Source organism: Glycine soja, chromosome 10, assembly GCF_004193775.1.
Source record: "Glycine soja cultivar W05 chromosome 10, ASM419377v2, whole genome shotgun sequence".
Classification (NCBI taxonomy): domain Eukaryota; kingdom Viridiplantae; phylum Streptophyta; class Magnoliopsida; order Fabales; family Fabaceae; genus Glycine; species Glycine soja.
Window position 1 is genome coordinate 43,384,202 of NC_041011.1, and position 20,604 is coordinate 43,404,805.

The following is a 20,604-nucleotide window of genomic DNA, read 5'->3' on the forward strand; positions in this document are numbered from 1 at the left end:
CATCCTAGCCTTCTATGATATATGTAGGATAAAACTAGCTCGTGTGATTTACAATTATACAAATCAATGCCGGATTTACTTAAAATATATTAAAAAAAAAAGGACTGAAAGCAAATAAGGGAAACTTGGTCAACCTACTAAATCCTGTAGAATAATGCACGGGCGTTAGTGGAATGACATGTTTCTACGTGGCAGATCCTAGACCTTGCATGAACAGCTTCATGTGACAGCTAATGCCATACCAGGACGTTTGCCAACTGCAAGTGGATTCTCTTCTTTCTCTAACGGCCAGACACACGAGCAAAGCAAATATCCTTGTGCGTTTCATATTCAAGAGGTGTGTTTCTTTGAATTTTAAGTTTCTCCTAATGCCTTGTTCAGTTTTGAACTTGTTATATTGTAGATTCATGTACAAGATATGCTCTTTTCATATACAAGAGTTATGGTCAACTTTATCTATGATAAAAAAATAAAATAATATACTTCTTGTTTGGTAGTTTATCTATTGTATTCTTTTTTTTTTTGGTTGCTTCTTTTCACGTGATTATAGGGTGTGCATCACGTTCATTTCTTATAATTAGAAGTTTATAATATTTGGTCTTATATGCAATTAATATGTATCAAAAATTGACTTTTGAATTAGCTTGCAAGGTCTTGATGACATCTACTTATCTACTTCCCTGTGCTTATCGATTTCCTTATGCCCAACTATAAAGAAGAGAAGACAACAGAGTCTACAACTTTAGATGCAAGTTTGTACCTGTCTTGCTATGTGCCTGGATTTAAAACATTATAAATAGTAAGTAGACTCATATCAATTTCTTAGAGTACACAGATTCGTTCCACTAAACACGTGGATCAACTGACACGAAATTGTTCTATTTTATTTTGAATTCAAGTTTTGGATATGCAGTCGCGTTAAATACTTGAAAAGAACTATGTCACCCATAATAGTCATATTCGTTTCAAACAAGATTGCATTTAATGGAGGATATTTGTAGTCTATACAAAAAAAAAAAGAGTACTAAAGCTGATAATGCATTATTTTGAACTCTACACTTCACACAGATGATAAGCTGAATTTGGGAAAAGAAGGGATATATGGGTATTATGGTAAGTGTGCATAAAACATGAGTTGATAGTAGGAAAGAGCTAACAGTAGTGTTTTATTTAAAAGCACTAAATTTTGTAAGAATATTTTTTTGATGGATAATTGTGGGAAATGCCCACTTAAGTTTTGTAAACAATTGTTCATCACAGTCTTGCACAAAATAATTGGGAATATCATGTATGTATTCAGAATTTCTGGACTGGGGTATAATGTTGTATGAAAGGGAGTTTGGTTTTTATGTCAAGATTAAGTTTCAGAAAAATCTTGAGTTTTCCTTCTACGCCAAGAATGTTGTCTGGAGTTTGTGGTTGTTCTTGGTTTTAAATTTTTGTGAAGGTAATTGTCAAATGTATATAAACTATATTGTAGGGAAAAAAAAGTCATTCATGGGCCAGCATCTAATATACCTTAAGCTTTTAAGCTAATCCTCTGCCATCTTAGGATCTTTGACCCCATTGTAAGGAATCATATAGAGATTTCTGAAATGAGAAAAACCAGCCCAACCTAAAGAGGGGATCATGTTCTGAAGCAGAAGAGATGTAAGTCCAAGAAATGTAAAAGTGTCTCTTATGAGTGAGAAAGTGTTTATTGCTCTTTGTAACTTTTGAGTGGGAAACTCAAGTTCATAGAGTGATACACACTATTAGGGGATGGTTTTTCAAGTTTGTCTAGAAAACTTGTAATCATTATTTGTGATAGTAAATACTTGTTGAAATGTTTATGTGGATGTAGGAAAAGGGTGTTGAACCATGTTAAATTGTATCTTCCATTATTTCTATCTGTGGTGTGTTTTTTATGTGTTCCCATCTTTGATCTTGTTATGTATGAGGGTTGTTTCCCCAACAGTTCTAAATTTAGTTACTCATTGTATATATAACAGAATTTGGCAACCTTCCTAATATCAAACACTCAAATAAGACTGTTTCAGAAAGGCATTAGCACAATAGCTTATTGATTTTTATGAGATGAAAGATGCTACAAATCATATATGCCTCGTTCAACTTGCCTTGTAATAAGAGGCATCTCAAAAATGACTTGAGTAATCTATAATTTAATCAAGTTATTTGATGGAACACTTGGTGTTAAGGAGCCAGTGGCATTGCCATCATACCCTACTTAGACTTTTTATTCAGATTACTACATAAAGGCTAATTTTGATTGTTGTAATTATTATTGCAGGACCTTCTGTTGACTACTGAATGGTGAAGATGAGTTCAGAAAGCGAGACAATAAAACCAAAGACCGATTTTGGACTCATTCTAAATTATTCTAATAAGTGTATTTGGAAAAATGACTCCGGTGCAGGTGCAAATGCAGCTTGTCGAATAGACAAGACATTTTCTGCCATTGACCCCCTATCCGAAATAGTTTGGTCTCCAGATAAAGGTTTCAGTCTCAAATGTGTTGATTCAAGTTTTACTAATAAAAAGACCTCTCTTTTGGGGGATGTTGAACCAAGCAGTATGGTTCTTGCTCTGCTCCAAAGCGTTAATGGAAGTTCTACCACAGATAAACCTATAGATGATGTTTCTGTAGAACCTATTGTTGTCATATGCTCGAAGAGTGATGTTTCATCCACAGATACTCCTGCTAGGAATCCAGCAAGTGATTCAATTGTCATCATTCCAGACCATAAAACATGTGAAGATGATCATGATATAGGTAAAAGTAACATCTATGGTGGTTCCTGTAAATGTAGGGAAAGGTGGATTTGCAGTATAACATTGAGTTCAAGTAGGCCTTACTGAAGGAAAAAATATAAACTTGTTATCCTAACTAGTTAAATTGTTAACTGGAACTTATCAATTTGATTGGTTTTCTTCTTGTCACTTTTTTCCCATAAACTATTTTTGCTCAATCTGACTGAACAATGTTCTGGCAGGATTTGGTGATAATATGCAGAAAATGACCACTGAAAGAGAAACACCTAATTTGCCAAACAGTCAGAAGGAGAATGTAATGAATGACTTGGAGAAGAATATTTGTGCTCAAGCCAACATTGGAACAGCTATAATATCTGAGATAAAGGGAAACAAATCTACTATGTCAGGTATGTGCTTTCATCATCACTTTGTGGTACTGACAAGACAAGAATTTAGGCATTTTTGGTTACTTTTGCTCAGAGCATGTTCTAAATTCTGTTATTTGTAAACAATTTATATCAATTTTCCTGGATCATAGAAAATAATTCTCATCATTCTGGCAGGGTTTTTTTTTTTTTTTTTTTCTGAACACAGGTTCCAAATTTAAGACATTTCCTTTATGTTTAAAGGACACTTGCTGAAACTTTATGTTAAAGAAAAATGCAAGTCCATTCTTTTTGTGCATGCCTGAAATATCACCTGCATCATGATTTTCCTTCAGGTCAGGTTGATGAAAGGCTGCTTAGTAATTTATCACTTCAAGGAGATGAACCTAAATGCAGAATGGAAGAAAATCCTTCACCAAGTAAACATTGCAATGGAGACATAGATACTGGTATTGTCAACCAGGTGGTTGAAATAGAAGATGGATTGTATACTATGGTCGAGCATACAATCGAATGTAAAGGTTCCAGTGCTCTAGGAACAAATTTAATATCTTCTGGCATCAGTCCTTCACAAAAACTGGAATCAACTGCAGAGAATGATTTACAAACATTCAACTATGAGGCTACTTGTGCAGCAACAAGCACAGTTCTTGTTTCAAAATTCAGCAAGAATAAAAACAAATTCCATGTCAATGAAAAGATGCTACTATGCAGTAAGAACCATCAGGTCATGCCTTCTCCAAGTAATAGCAGGATTCAAATGACAAGAAATGAAGGTAAGGAAAAGTCCTTATCAGATGAGGATTCAAATGCCACTTTATCAAAGGAGGAAGAGAGCCATTTAAGTGTTGAAAGCTTCCACAGTGCTGGGTTGTTTTTGGCAGGTAGGAAGAGAAGCAAGATGCAACAAGTGATAATTGGGAGTAAAAAATTCAAAAAGCAAACTCAAGAAACTTCATGTTCTAAATCCTATGTTAAACCGGATAGCTCATTCATGAACTTGATTTCAAACATGATCAAAGGATGCTCACAATCAACTCAAGATGGGGACAAGTCTTTGGCTCTTAACCTTGAAAATCCTAATCATCATCTTCAACAGCTAGATCAGAAACTTCTCAAGTGCAACAAGAATCAAGATTCAGAGCTAAAAAATGCAGGGTTCAGATCAAATTTTCAGTCTATGGTTGGTGCAAAATTTAAGAATGTGGGAACAAGAATGTCTCAAGTCGGAGAGGCTTCTAAAGATTTTGAGCCAGGTACCAAGGTACATGGAATTGATGCCACTCCAATAACCTTCTATGCAGAGAACAATAGCCTTTACAGACAGTATTTGCAATCAAATAAGCTTGAAATATCCGAAGGGAGATTTGATGCCTGTCCCCCCATACAGCCGCAGACAAGACCTATAAATTCTCTCAACAGTCATGAACACTGGAAAAATAACTCAATGGAGAATGAAAATTGTTACAACTTGGAGCTAACTAAGGAGAAAGAAGGAATGGCATTACTATCATTACATTCACCTTCAACTAGACAAAACAGAAATGATAATGAGAATGCCGAGTCTTGTGCAATGTATGAGAGTAAGGGAATCTGTCATAGAAGTGATAATGTGGAAGGTCTCTGGATAAATCGTTTTTTACCAAAGTCAACTTCCCCCTTGGTAGTTTTTGATCACCTTAATGAGAGGGGTGGTTCTGAAGTTCATTCTGCGTCTTGCGCAATGCTTCCAAATTCCAATAAACACATTTCTCTGAACAACTGCAAGATTGAAGAGGCTAAAGAGCAATCTGCTGATGACCAACTTCTTAGTGAGGCTCAAAATTTACATAATTGTTGTGTCAATAAAGAGGATTCCACTGTCCTTAAGGATGATAAGGGAAATCAATATCACACAGCAAAGCTGCATAAGTTCAACTCCTTTACACCTTTCCCAGGATTGAGAGCTGCAGGGCCAATGGTGTCCATGTTTGCAAGGAGATTAGGTGCCATCAAACAATTCCAGCATACAGAATAGTCTACCCCACACAGGTAAAAATGGCTTGCCTGTTTTATGAGACCAGGCGTCAAAAACTTGTGATTTACCAAAGGTTACAGGAAATAATCTATGATCTCATAAAAATATAAATACATATAGGAGAACTGGAACTTGGAAGCACCTCGTTGTCTATGTAGTGTTGTAATACTCTTTATTTCCTCTTCCTTCTATTCCTTGGTGGCAACTGTAATGAATGTTTTTCTCATCATGCTTATCGTTAAGTTTCATAATATCATTAATTAACTCAATAATCCAACATCTGCATTCTGAAGAGTAGGGTATGAAACATTTGATTATGTCAAAATCCATAATTAGTAGCTCCAAGAGAGATCTGTTTTATTATTATCATATTTTATCAAGTGCAAGGAAAGAAACTTTTTCTCTGTGGATTCTAGAGATGGCAAAGGCAGTAGTTAGGCAGTACATTAAAGCGAATCCTTGGTCAATTCAATTTCTTTGTTTGAAATATTTTGTCATGTGAACAAAATGGTCGAAGTAAAAAATGTCGAGTTAATAAATTAAAGCAAGTCCTCAGTTGAGTCTATTTCTTTATAATGCCATTTGGTGCGTAGATTGACCAAGTCCAGATTGTCAAAGTCAATAATTATTTATTGAAAATTTATGAGCTGGTCTTGTCTAAGAATATGATAGGGTAGAGTGAATTAGTGAACCTTCAGTGACTTATTACAAAAAAATCTTAATAATCAATTATTTTATACATCATTTCAGTTGTTTCTAACTATAAGTTGGAACTTGTTATTCAACATTATTAAGTTTGGATCTGAGTGGATCACAAAGTAAAGTTAGCTTTTGCTTTTTCTCAGCCCCACCAACTGTCAATGGTCCTGTCTTATAAACTTTACATAGCAAGTGGTGTGTTCCTTTATTGTGAACCAGTTAGGATAAGCTACTTGTTTCATTGTGCTTCCACTATATGATTATCAGAATTATTTAATCTTATAGTTATAGTGATTTACATGAACAGCATTATTAACTTATGGAATGGATATCTAATTTTTGTTTACTTTGTTCCATCTCTCTCTTATCCTACAGGAAGACATTATACAGTGGTGGTGCACCACCTCAGAAGCTGGTGCTGAGATTCCAACTGAAGAAGATCCAATAGAAAGAATAAAAATTCAAAATAAGAAAATGTTAGATTTCCTATGGAGGCAAAGTATCTACCGTTAACAGCTCCAATTTATTCTTCGTTTTGTATACAAAAGTTGCCTTTCTTTGCTTAAAGTTAAAGATGCTTCACCCAACCACCCAACACGCATCATCAAAGACGAGCTATTCCAAGAATTTGGTTTGTCTTTGAAAGGAAAGTAGTGGCAATCTACCTTACTTTCCGTTGAAATTAATAATTTTGTACATTGCTAGTGAATAGACACTTTCACGTGGAGCTTGTATCCTGGGTTGATAAAAATATATACGAATCCAAGCTTGCTTGAAGATTTTCTTTTTTGAGTACTTGCTTGTTTATTTGGAGGCAAGTTCTCCGAATCTCTCTATTATAGTCCTTTTAACTACTCGCAAAGCCTAATTATTTCTAGGTAACATCTTTTCATTGGTCCTGTTATTGTGTTGCAGATCCGCATTTGGTGCGAGCAACTTTCATAAAAGTATGGTAGATATACCAACTCTGTAATAACTTTGACAATAACAAGAACAATAATAATGAAAATAACAACAACAATTATATAATAATAAAGAGTAAATTACACTGATATTTTTTCAAATACACATAATTTTCCTCATTTAATGTTTACAACAACCTCCTTTTGTCAGTGTAATATATAAGGGAGGGTTAGTGTAACTTTTTAAATACTAAGAGGGATTCCTGAAATATAAAAGAGTGTGCATAATATTTTTAAACATTAAAAGGATTAGCGTAAGAATAAAAAAATAGTGATATTATGTTATAATTTGAAAAAACTTAGAAGTATAATTGTATTTTATTCTAATAATAATTCACAAAGACTTAAATATAAATTTTGTTCATGTTCATGTCTTTTTAATTTTTATCCATGTAAGTTCTTGTGTTATTTTTATTTCTTATCAGTTTTTTTTTTTAATTTTAATCCTTAAAATGTGAATTTACAAGAATTAAAAAAGCATTATCCTCCAACCAAAAAAAAAGTTAATAAAGAAAGCCTTATCCACTCATAAGGCATTAGCTATAGCAGTTTTATGCCTTCAGCAACGTCACTTAAGAAAGATGCAGACAACCAAATCTCCAGTTGGGCACCAACACCAACATCATCTTATAGCGTCATCAGCTAGATCATCTTATCTTGTATATATACTTCTGCTGGGAATGGTAAATGGATGGATTGGATGAATTTTCATATATTAATGGATTGTATCAAAATAATCTATTTTAATTTATTAAAAATTATTTAATGGATTTTATTCAATATAATCTATTTGATAAAATTTTTTATCTAATCCATTCATTAACACTATTTTCATAGATGGATATATATCCAATCCATCCACAAATAAAAAATTTAAAATTTAATTATTTTGGTTAATCTTGATCGAGGTTAAATTTTTGTAGATATCGATCAAGACTTTTTTTTTTACTAACATCAGTCAATAATATTTTTTCGATCGAAATTGACTAGGTTTTTTTGTCAATGTCGGTCAATGATGTTTTTTGACAGATATTGGTTAGGTTTTCTTAAGTCAACATTGTCCAGGATTATTTTTTGATCGACGTCGGCTAGGTTTTTTTTTTGCCAACCTCAATCAGGATATTTTTTTTGTTCGCATCGACTAGGTATTTTTGGTTGACGTCAATTGATGTTATGTTTCGGCCGACATCGGTCATGACTATTTTTTGATCGATGTTGACTAGTTTTTTTTTTTTGCCAACGTTAGTTGTGACTGTTTCTTTTTGTATTGACTAGGTTTTTTTAGTCGACTTCAACTAAGACTATTTTTTTTTTCGACGTCAGCCATTGATGATTTATGACATACGGCTATTTTTTGAGTGACATAAGCTAGGGTTTTTTTCGATGAACATTGACCAAGGCTATTTTTTGACTAACGTTGGCAAGGGTTTTTTGGTTCGATTGAAAACTGAGGAAACTTTTTGGCCGACATTGTTTAGGATTTTTTGGACAATGTCGATCGATGATATTTTTCATTCAACATCGGCCTAAAAATAGTCCCAACTAATGTAAATCGAAAAATCCTAGTTGATGTAAGCAGTAAAAAAGCCTCAACTAACATCAATGGAAAAAATATTGTTGATGTTAGCAAAAATTAGACATGACTGATATCGACCAAAAACCCTTGTCGATGTCAACAAAGAATAGCCATGATCAATGTCGCTCAAAAACCCTAGTCGACGTCGACCAAAAAATGGCCTTGGAAGACATCAACTGAGATAAAAACCCTAACTAACGTCGACCAAAAGTAGCCTCGATCGATGTCAACTGAAAAACATCATCAGCTGATGTTGGCTGAAGAAACTCTTGAAGACGTCGGCCAAAAAATAACCCTAACCAAAGTCAACCAAAAAAAAATCCTAGTCGACTTCATTTGAAAAATAGCATCGGTTGACATTGGCTAAAAAAATCATCTGTCAAAGTCCGCCAAAAAAACTCTAGACAACATTGAAAAGAAAAAAGCCCTAGTCAAAATCTGCTGAAAAAACACTAGCTGACATTGTTCAAAAAATAGTATCAATTGATGTTGACTAAAAAAAATTCATCAATAGAAGTTAGCCAAAAAAACCCTAACCAACATCATCTGAAAAATAACATCAATCGACGTCAACTGAAAAACATCATCAACTAACGTATGTCGAAAAGTATCCTCAGTTGACATCAATTAAAAAATAATCTCAACCATATCAGTCAAAAAATATTATCAATCAATATCGGTCAAAAAATTCGAGTCGATGTTTGCCAAAAAATAATCTTAGCCAACTATGACCGAAAAATATCCTAGCCAACGTTGGTTTAATATTACCTACAAATTCTTTTGTTATTAAGTATTGATCAGAGGATCAATTGGATTTTAAAAATTAGTAAATAGATCATTAACCATCTATAAAATTAAATGAATGAATTTGGATCATTAATTTTTTTTTGTAATGGATGAATTTGATGGATTAATGGATAATAGATATATTAATTTATTTGTCATCCCAGCTTCCACAATGCCATCCATGATAGACAAAAAAAATGCTTAACCCATTGTCCTGAGAACCAAATTGAAGAATTATAAATTAACTTCGAATATAATATAAGAAAACAATCGAAATTGTATTCTCTAAAAAACAATCAAATTGAATCCTCTCCAACATTAAAAGCTACAGTGTTCTTATAGTCTTACTGTTTTATGTACATATATTTATGCATAAAGTACTTTTCCACACACACACACACAAAAAAAAATTATTGATGAAGTTGTATCCTCTCCCGTAAGTTTTTGGCGCAGCCATCATCTATAGATTGAATATCTATTCACTACTCTTTTTTCTCATAGTGATTTAAGATTTTCCATGGCAGATATCAAATAAAGGCCAAAGGTTTAAACATAGATAATTGTAGTAGAATAAAAGTCACATAAAATTCAAAATAATAGTAAAGGTCAAATTAAAAATACATATGATTTTTTTTATAACAAAAAAAGATAGAGCCCTCATTTTCTTCGATCCATCGGTGTGCCTCCCTCTTGATAAAAAGGAAGCTTAGAATTAACAAGTAAAGGATTAGAGATGTCACGAACTGTGTTGAATTAATTTCTCTCTTTAGTTTCTGTTAGAACCTCCTTTTGACCCAAAAAAAGCAGGATCAAAGATGTTTAAGACTGAAAAATATAACACGTATAATTAGCTTTTAAAAGCTTGAAAAATAGAATGAGAGGGTTAGCAAAGTTTATATATAAATATGTGTGTTAATTTTAAAAAAATAAAATTAAGTCGTTGTCAAGTAAAATAATTTCAATTAATTAGGAAATAGCTGGCTAGTGTGGAGGCAACTTAAAGGCAAAACACTATTTATCAAATTGTATGTACAATTATAAGCCAGTTTGTTTAAAAAAAGTAGTTTTAGAAACAGATAGAATTTTTTCTTAAAAAATAGTTTTTTTTAGTGAAAGCAATGTAAACAAATACAACAAAAAATACAAAATTGTTTATTTTATTAAAAAAAGTTAAGAAATAATTTTAAACTGTATGAAACAAAAATATTGTAACATCAACGCGTTGACACTCTACTAGTACAAAAAAATTTAGTTACATGTTACGTATCATGAGTAATTCTGAATGACTAGCTAGTGCTTAGATAATACAAACAGAAATTGTGGAGTAGTTGTGAAGTCAATTCTTTCAACAATAAAAAAAATAAAGAATCAGAGCATGTTAATTCAATATTTATGCCATTGAAATTATTTAGGTTTAACCATTCAGGAGGACTAAATAATAAAATATAGAATTTTTAATATATATATATATATATATATATATATATATATATATATATATATATATATATATATATATATATATTTGCAAAGATACATTTAACGGGTTATAACTTATAACTCAAACGCGTTAATAGACCTACTTGTAGTTCCATGATTAAACATATATACTTATGGGCAATATAATTAAACTTAAACTAACACGTGAGTTACAAGTCAAACGCGTCAATACGAAGAATTTCATCCACGTTTTCCAGCACAAACACAAAGACTGCACAATTTACAGCTTCCGAAAGAAACACTTTTCCGCTCTTCTCAATTGAGTACATTTTAGTTTAATTACTTGTTTGGTTTCAACAATTATTTTTGTATGTTTCTATATTAAAAAAATATTTTTTTAATAAAATTTTTATACATACTAATTTTAATCTCTTTAACTGTTTGCTATAAAAAAACTGTCTAAAACAAATTAAAATGGTATGTATAGAAATTAAAAGAAAATAAAAATGATATATATATATATATATATATATATATATATATATATATATATATATATATATATATATATATAAGAACTAAAAAAGGATATTTTTAAATATAAAAATTAAATATTTGTTTATAATTATAAGAACGAAATCGGTAACTAAAGCTTATTAATAGAGTATGAAACTTTTATTATTTATAATTTAATAAAATCTTATTAATGAACATATTTAACATATTAGTACAAAATAGAGTATAATAGAGAAATATTTATCTTGATTTTCCAAATAATCAAAATATTAAATAAGAATACAAAATACTATATTTAAAAAAAAAAACTTTAACATTTAAAGTATTCATTAACCAAAGTCAATGTTACATCATCATTCGATTAGCTGTATGGCTACACGATTTTATATTTAAAATTTTATTAAAAAATGTTTAAACTTATTCTAATAAGTAGTCTAATCAGACTTATAAATAAAATTTCATTTATAAAAAAAAATATTAAATAGATATTTAATTAAGTTACTTATCTAAAGATAATTTGTTTTTATATTATAAATTTAAGTACTTTGAAGAATGGGACTTAAATCATATTTTGTAGAATATTTCAATAAGTTTTATTTTCTTAAAAATGATATTATTTTAACTATACTCTTATCTTTAAATTTAAATTAAATTATATAATGTTTTATTTTAATAATAATTTGATTTATTAAAATAATACAATTAATAAAATAAATTAAATTTATACAATTAAAGAGTTATATATAAAATATCTTTATCAGTTACATTTGTAGAGATTAAAATATTAGCCTAAGAGGTCAACCAAGTCTGAAGTCGTGTTTGGTTTACTTTTGAAAAAAACCAAAAACCTCGCTATACTTTTTAATGATTTTTTATCCTTTCGTGAGTGGCTTTCATTTGATTTGATCCAAGGCCAATCCTCTATAATAACAACGAGAAGTTGATACAAACAATAGAATGATTGAGTTTCGGATAGCTCCTCCATCATAGGCATTTTCAGTCTTCTTCCATTCACACTGTAACCATCAATCATATCTGTATCGATTCTAAAATCTTCAAGAAGATGCAGCTACAAGGTATACTAATAATTAGTTAGTTAAGCCTTTGATCAAATAATTTGATTTGGTATAGATTTGCAATATTAATTCACTTTTATTTTGTTCGATCTTCTTAATTTGTTTCAGATGGTTCTGCTGGTAAAGTCATTAATAACCTCTCACAAGTTCTGATTTCCTCCGTCGCCGGAATGATTATGGACAAGTCAAGGGTGGTGGGAGACCAGAGCATCGTTCCCCGCCACAAAAAAGATCACTTTGGCCGTGTTGTAAAGCTTGAGAAGTTCTCTCTCTATGTTGGTAATTAACTAACTTGTTTATCCTTAATTAATTTATCGTTAGTTCGTTTAATGAACATGAAACCAAAACACGCGTACTATGATTAATGGAAAACCAAGAAAATGATTGGATATGGAATAAGTGATCAAAATTAGTAGTATTTGTTTCAAAGATTTTCAGAAAGCGATCGAAATGAATCCACTCTTCCTGTCAGGGCCCTAGAATAGGTGTGCCTAAGTAGGGGATTAAATTTTATTTTGTAATTAATTTTTTTCCTTAAAAATTGGACATGTATTTTTATATTGTCAAATTAATTATAATTTATCTTATTTTATTTAATTTTAAGCACCAGTGAATGGAACAGATCTCCTTCTTCTCTCCTGCATCGTCTCAATTTCTCAGTCTTTTTCAGGCCTGTTTCGTTTCATTTAGACAGTGTTTCATAAGTTTTTATTTTCTTAAAATTAAAATTTTGACTGAAATATATGTACTACACGGGAAAAACTAAGCACGTGTTTGGTTATTGTAAACATCTGCTCCACATATAAAATAAAATAAAAATAGATCCACGTCCAATTCAAAATCCGAAATTAATTATGTTTGATTCACTTTTGAAAAGTTGTAGCAAATCAAAATTGGACGTGAATCTAATAAAAGAAAGGTGGCGAGTTCAATCTGCAAATAAAATTATGATTTATCGATAAAAAAAATCTTATATCTCAAAAATAGATACATATGATAACTTAAGTTGGTCTTTTCAATGTTGTATTAAAAAAAAATTTATATTTTGCAAGCTCTGTTTCATTTTCCTGCTTAATTTGCGGGTAAAAGACAAATAGAAAAGTGGCATATATGCTTCTAGGGCGGTCAAGGTCATGAACTTATGGACAAATATATAATTAGTATTATTTTCAACGGGACATTAATGTTCCATGTGCTCATATGTTATGACATTTTCCTAAAAAAAGAAAAAATTGTGACATTAAAAGAACGAAGTGCAGCTGAAAATTTGTCGTGTATGTACACCACATTTGAACCCAATATCTTGCTTTGACTTTTTTAATGTTTTTTTATTATAGAACGGTCCAGCTTTTCCACCGTTCAAGCCGCTAAACCTTTGAATTGTAAACTTTTTCATAGATTTATATATATATATAAATTTTAAAAAAGAAAAACAACATAAAAACATACATACAGTAATGCTTGAGCTTTAATTTCCATAATAACATATGACATGGGTTAATTTGTTGAATGGTGAATGGGTGTGTTTGGTTTTGCAGGTAGGCAAATGGGATTCTTAGAGAGCGAGGTTCCAGCTGAGCTGTGTAGATTGGCAGATGAGTATTTGATAAAACCCAAGGAGTGTTTGGAAAGCATCCTTGAATATCTTGCTGATCAGAAGGACCCTACTACTTTATGCCAGAAATTTATTAATGAGTTTGATCGATGCATCCTCAGTTATTTCGCATTTAATTGGAACCAAGCTTCTTATATTATTAGTCAGGTACAGTATATATAATTTAGAACAAAACTTTGCATGCAGTATACTTCAAGCAGATTTTGGTACTAATAAGTGTCCTAACATTTGTTACTTTTGGGGATGATAATAATAGGCAATGTATAAGTAGAGTATTAGAGTATTTGTATCATCCTCGTATTTATTGAACAGATTTGGCTATATTATTTGGGGATGTTTTAAAAAAATGTATATATGAGATGCTTGTAATACTTCTTACAAAGTAATAAAATTAAAAAATATATATTTAATATTTTTTTCATTTAATAATAAGATTATTAGTAATATATTACAGGAGATTTATTCAAACATAAATATGCAAGGTTATTAATAATGATTTATAATTACTGCATTAGTTTTGAAATTTAATTATGCTGCTTCTTAATATCAATTGTTTTAAAGAAAGAAATCTTGTTAGTTATTTTTAAAAGAATGAAAAACGTGAATTATTTTTTAATGTTATCATTAAATTTTTATATTTTGACTAAATAAAGTATATAAAAATATCACTACATTATTTGTATTTACTTACGGTGCTTTATTTTTCTTTCTTCTGGTCATACTTTGTTTATTTAATTCAATTATATTATTACTTGTCTCAATTATAGGTATTGAGTGTTGAGTCACCTCCGAAAATACGACTAAAAAAGATTCTATTGGAAGCTACAAGGTAAATTTTTCTTTATTTTTTTATTTTCTTTAAAATAACTTTTCTCATTATATATAATTAATTTCACTTTATATCTTATTAACATTTCTAATCGAAAATGTTATACAAGGAAATATCATCATATAAGAAAATCTTATGGAGAAAGTTATATTATTATTATATAAGTGTATGTAAATTGAAATATTAATATACTTGTACAGGGAACAGAGGTTTGAGAGAGTAACGAAGAATCTGAAGGTGGCAAGAGTGTTCTCTACATTGGTGGAAGAGATGAAAGCAATAAAGCTTGACTCACAAAGAACGAACGACATGGTCCACAATGTCCACAGTGAGAGGAGTCCAGTGCTTCTGCTTATGGGAGGAGGCATGGGAGCTGGAAAAAGCACTGTTCTTAAAGACATTCTTAAAGAGTAATAATTCTACTCTTGCACTATTATCATTCTCTAATGCTAATAGTTTTACAAAATAATATGAATGTGTAAAGATTATATATTTATGTGTATCAATTGGCTTTGGCAGATCATTTTGGTCTGGAGCAGCTTCAAATGCTGTGGTGGTTGAGCCGGATGCTTTTAAGGAAAATGACGTCATATATAGAGCCCTTAGCTCCAGAGGTCACCATGATGACATGCTCCAAACTGCTGAATTGGTATGCTTCTGTGTGAACATGACCTCCATGTTATTATTATCATTTTTCCACTAACTCTCCACACTAATGTATGTGCAGCATGTGACTAATGTTATAGGAATCCAAAATATATTATCAAAATGGATGAGATATATTAGATCCTTATAAGCTATTTTTAACAAATGATTGCTTTAATTAAATTTATCAAAATCTGAACAGGTGCATCAATCTTCCACTGATGCTGCATCATCTCTGCTAGTGACAGCTTTAAATGAGGGTCGAGATGTGATCATGGATGGTACCTTATCATGGGAACCATTTGTGGAGCAGACTATTACTATGGCAAGAAATGTTCACAAACACAGGTACCGAATGGGGGTAGGATATAAAGTATCTGAAGATGGTACAATAATTACAGAAGATTACTGGGAGCAAGTAGATGACGCAGAAGAACATCTTCAATCAGAGGAAAATTGTAATGGAGAATCACGCACGCGAAAACCTTACAGAATTGAGCTAGTTGGTGTGGTTTGTGATGGCTATCTTGCTGTTGTTAGAGGCATTAGGTATAAATGCTTTGTGGAATCATCCGTGTTGCTAGTTTGGGAATTGGTTTTATATATATATATATGAAAGTTAACATTTGCCATTGGAATTTTGACAGGAGAGCTATTATGACAGGGAGGGCAGTAAGGGTGAATTCACAGTTGAAATCTCACAAAAGATTTGCTAATGCATTTCCAAGATTTTGCAAACTTGTTGATGATGCCAGGCTCTATTGCACAAATGATGTCGGTGGTCCACCACAGGTAATTCGAACATCTTTGCACACTCTTGTGAAGAAATGATTAATTTCACACTTTACTAGCTAGTATTAATTTAAATGTCAAAAAGGTAACAAGCTTGTAACACATTACAGCTCAAATGGCGGAAGGATGGTGATCAGAATCAGAATCTGCCTGATCCCAAAGATATCAAATGCTTGGAAAGGATAGGCAGTGTAAATGTTGAAGCTGATTCCATCTACGAACTTTACAAGGATCCCAGCCCTATAATGGAACCTGGTTCTGTTTGGAAAGACATTGTTCTTTCACCTTCAAGGTATAATAATGATCAGAAGGAATTGAAGGAATTCATTCAGAAAATAGAAACATCCATCAGAAAACGGTAACCATTGATATTGCTGCATGATATTTTCCTCCCAAAGCCAAGTTTTGGAGTATCTAACAAAGTTTGAGTTACCAAGTTTTGTATCTGCTATTCCCTATGGTTTAATTAACGACCGAAGAATACAAAGGGAGAAGGTCGAGTTCTGCATGGAAGTCGTTTTCTTTGCATCAATATGCAAACCAACTCTAATTCACGGTTAAGTTTGCCCATGTACATATGTGTGCGTAAATTAATTAAAACGTACTTCATTGAAGCATTTTCAGTTCAAATCAAATGTATATAATTACTGATTATTGAATCTAGCCTTACGTTGTAACCAAAACAAAAACAAAAACAAAAATCAGGGTTGTAAACTCCAATGTTGATGGGTGAAACTTAGTTTCTTTTCGTTGAAGAAAAATAGACAAAGTATGATCCAAAGGATGCCACCGTGTAGCGGTCACTGGAGGAAGAGGGTTCAATTGATGTAGGAAGAGAGTTCAGAAACGGTCCCTGAATTGGAGGGATTGTTTTCTTTACATATCAATCAATAAATATTAAATCAAAATATGGTGTCTCATACTTGTTGGTTCCTGATTTCCAGATTTTCTGTTAATTTGCAGATCGAATTGCATGTAGGTGCAGTTAACTCCAATGGTTTCCATATCATAACTTTATGTTTATAATTGGTCGATTGAGAGTTCCAATTCCTTCACTGATATTTTTAACCAAAATTAATAAACAAATATTTGCCTATAAAAAAAATTACAATCTATTTTATACTTTTATTTTTTTTTTCTCTTGCAACTAAGACAAACATGGTAGAATATTATGATCCTATATGTTAGAATTATGTTAGAATTAAGTCTGATCATGAAGTTTCACATTCAATTAAAAATGAAAAAGTCGAGTTAGATATGAGTAATGAAAAAGTTGAGTTATATATGAGCAATAAAATCCAAGTTTGGATTCAAGATGATATCAATTTTAGTCATGTGATTTTCTCATGATCAGTTGATAAAGATTTTTTTAACCGTTTATCCTACTCGAATTTTTGTGAACTAACTCGTTTTTTCATAAAAATAATTTAAAAATGTTTTATCTATTTTTGAAGTGAAAAATAAAGTCATTTTTGCTTGGCAAGCGCACTGGTCTATTTAACTATTTAAAAAATATGAAGTTAATCAATCTGTTTAATTATGAGCTTAAACAAGTTTGTTAAATGCTGGTTTGTCTGTGGATCACAGTCCATTTAACTGCAGGCTTACGTGAACTAACTCAAGCCCGTCACATCTCCAACTCTAATGCCAGCTTAGCTAGATTGTTCCAAATATACCCCTATTTTTTAGGGGTTTTCTCCAAGTAATAAATAGTAAATTAAATGATAAATAGTACCTAACCAACTGAATCGGGATAGCAATGTTGCCATGTTAAATTATTTTTACAACTTGTTATAAATTAGTGCTTTTATTTTTTCTTTAATAATATATAGAAACCCAATTAAAATTAAGACAGCCTAGCAAAAGCAAGTATAATTTCCTTTACTTTTCAAAATTATTAAATATACACACATACACGTACGTGTGTGTGTATATATATATATATATATATATATATATATATATATATATATATATATATATATATATATATATATATATATATATATATATAATGAATTACAATACAAAAAGTCTGCATATATATGAATATTAAAATTCATTTTGGTAATCATGCACCCAAAATAAATTTTGATCGTAGTTTTTAAACAATTTTGTGAGAAATTAATTTTTTAGTATAGGTTATCCAAACAAAAATTATGTTATAATATATTTGTGTTTATTTAAAATTAATTTTATAAAATCTCATTGATTCAGAAGATTTTGTCCCTCTTAAACATCCTTTAAATATATGCTTGGATTAAAATTTATAAACTTAAGTTTAAATCATTTTACAAACTTAAGTTAATCCAAATGTACACCGAAGAATTAAAATTTTACTTTTAAGCATACTTTTAAATGATAACAAAACATAAACCCAAATTAATTTTACAAATTAACCATACTTTTGAACCCTCGTACTAAAAATTCAAACATATCCTAAAGCTGCCAACGCGACGGGCTCATAGAAAGTCTACGTTTAAAAAATTAAACATACCGGTCAACTTGAGCATTTAAACTTATTAATGTTTATTAATGATGGGTAGTTGGGTTGTATTTATGTAATCACGGAGTTCACACATTTAAATACCAACTTCACTAATTTTTTTAAGACTTAAATATAATTGTTTTTCTTTTATTTTTAAAAATTCATAATTTTAATTTTTAATTATTTTATTTTAAAATAGAAACATTTAGTTTTATATTTTTTAAAATTCATAACTTTAGTTTTCCTATTTTTAGAAACATTTTAATTTTTTAATTTTTTAAAATTTACAATTTTGATCTTTTCATTAAATTCAAAAAGTATTAATTTTTAAAAAATTAACCTAATAGGATCAAAATTTCATAACGTGACACAAAATTATTTATTTAATTTATGTCATAATTAATATTAATCTCCTGAGAAATAATAGTTTGAGTTTTGACAGAAGTATTAAAATTATAAATTTTTAAAATATAAGAAATTAATGTCTTATTTTAAAATAAGAAAATTAAAATTACATATTTTAAAAAATAAAAAGATTAAATGAATTATTTTAAAACAAGAGAAAATTATAGATGTTAAAAAATAGGAGAACGATTAAACTTTTTTTATACATCCAACTTACCTATCTTTAAGAAACTATTATATATATATATATATATATATATATATATATATATATATATATATATATATATATATATATAATGCTATTTTATTTTTCATTCTGTAAATAAAGACAAAATATTTTAAAACTTCTTTCTTGGGTGAAAAAATCTTGTAACTATGAGTCTGATAAAAGATCTGAATGAATTACATACGTGATGGTAAAAAATTAAGAGTGATATAATGATCACTAATTTTTTTAAAAAAAAAGATAGTTCCGACTTCACAAGGGGAAATATGATAGACGGGACTGAAAATTCAATCTAATCTACTAGACTTGTAATAGTTAGAAACAAGTATTTACTACTTCTACTTTTTTTTCATTACTTGATATGAAATTGTCTTCATTACTAACACCATTCCAAGATCACACTTAAAATTTTTTTATATAAAAAAAGCTATTTATTCTCTCTCTTTTTTTCCTTTTATAAAAAATAAGTTGTTTAATTTTTAAAGGAAAGTGTATATACGTAAATTTGATTAAGAACAAGGACAGGAAGCTACTTCTTACCATGACTTCTACTTGATTGTCATCAAAGATATTATTTGTATATTTTATTCACTTCACACAATTAAGCTCATCGAAGAAGATGTTGATCCTTGCCATAAATATGGGACGACAAAGGAGGTTATACGCTTTCTATTCCTTTTAAATTTAATTTTCCTTCTTCCTCTTCTAATTTTATTTTTTTTTGTATACATCCAAATTTTTTTTGATAAAACTATGATCCTGAACTTGTTAACCGTTGGATCATCGTAAACTTTTAACACCATATTCAAAACTCATTTCGCACGTCTTCATCATTGGGATTTGCAAAATAGTATCCGTGAAAAGAGAAATATCCCTCTCATGGAGACAATGAAATGGAGGCTTCAATCTCATCTCCTTTTCTTTAACGTTTGAAAACTCTAATAGAGCAACTAGATAAAAACTTGAGAAATCTTACGGAACCATTAAAGATGTCGTTATCGCTGTCGGACTACATACGTGAACTCGTTTAGAGGTAAGTGATGAGTTTATTGTAATCGAGGTTAGAATGAACATGTGTATGAATCCTTAGAGGATTGAATTGAGATTTATTTTGAGATGTTTATTGTATTGCAATTCTTCCTTTACGATTATAATTACAAGATTGTTGTGTTTGATGGACCAATTGATGTCTTGATGTGAATTGGTTGATAAAACTGAGTGTTTTGGTGTTTTTGACTTATGATTTTTTTATTCCTTTGATTTTGATATAATTATGTGAAATTGTTTGAGGAGTTTTACTCCCTTGTTGTGAGAAGCATTTTTGTACAATTTGTTTGTATTTTGGACAAGATTTACTAGATCAACATGATAAATTGTTATATTGGGATC

At 30.3% G+C, this 20,604-nt stretch overlaps 2 protein-coding genes across 3 annotated transcripts; both read left to right on the forward strand.

The window, feature by feature from the left end:
* The first annotated feature begins 230 nt into the window (after nucleotides 1-230).
* On the forward strand, nucleotides 231-6,651 carry LOC114372626. Of its 2 annotated transcripts, XM_028330294.1 has the most exons (6): nucleotides 231-337; nucleotides 644-799; nucleotides 2,291-2,773; nucleotides 2,994-3,161; nucleotides 3,476-5,171; nucleotides 6,232-6,651. In XM_028330294.1, exons 3-5 carry the CDS (start codon nucleotides 2,311-2,313, stop codon nucleotides 5,155-5,157), a joined length of 2,313 nt encoding a protein of 770 aa, XP_028186095.1. In that variant the 5' UTR covers nucleotides 231-337; nucleotides 644-799; nucleotides 2,291-2,310; the 3' UTR covers nucleotides 5,158-5,171; nucleotides 6,232-6,651. The 2 variants fall into 2 exon arrangements, with proteins under 2 accessions (XP_028186095.1, XP_028186096.1); XM_028330295.1 differs by lacking the exon at nucleotides 644-799 and having other exon boundaries at nucleotides 232-337.
* Nucleotides 6,652-12,044: 5,393 nt separating this feature from the next.
* LOC114369412 lies at nucleotides 12,045-17,015 on the forward strand. The gene is made up of 9 exons (XM_028326643.1): nucleotides 12,045-12,212; nucleotides 12,321-12,491; nucleotides 13,751-13,974; nucleotides 14,595-14,656; nucleotides 14,857-15,066; nucleotides 15,176-15,305; nucleotides 15,504-15,850; nucleotides 15,949-16,093; nucleotides 16,204-17,015. Exons 1-9 carry the CDS (start codon nucleotides 12,200-12,202, stop codon nucleotides 16,453-16,455), a joined length of 1,554 nt encoding a protein of 517 aa, XP_028182444.1. The 5' UTR covers nucleotides 12,045-12,199; the 3' UTR covers nucleotides 16,456-17,015.
* Nucleotides 17,016-20,604: the final 3,589 nt, after the last annotated feature.

Bases quoted from the DNA above. Each gene is read 5' to 3' on its own strand.
- LOC114372626 (XM_028330294.1), top strand. From the start codon at position 2,311: ATGGTGAAGATGAGTTCAGAAAGCGAGACAATAAAACCAAAGACCGAT. The intron at 2,774-2,993 runs GTAAAAGTAACA...ATGTTCTGGCAG, and splicing joins TGAAGATGATCATGATATAG to GATTTGGTGATAATATGCAG. The intron at 3,162-3,475 runs GTATGTGCTTTC...ATTTTCCTTCAG, and splicing joins AAACAAATCTACTATGTCAG to GTCAGGTTGATGAAAGGCTG.
- LOC114369412 (XM_028326643.1), top strand. The intron at 15,851-15,948 runs GTATAAATGCTT...GAATTTTGACAG, and splicing joins GCTGTTGTTAGAGGCATTAG to GAGAGCTATTATGACAGGGA. The intron at 16,094-16,203 runs GTAATTCGAACA...AACACATTACAG, and splicing joins ATGTCGGTGGTCCACCACAG to CTCAAATGGCGGAAGGATGG.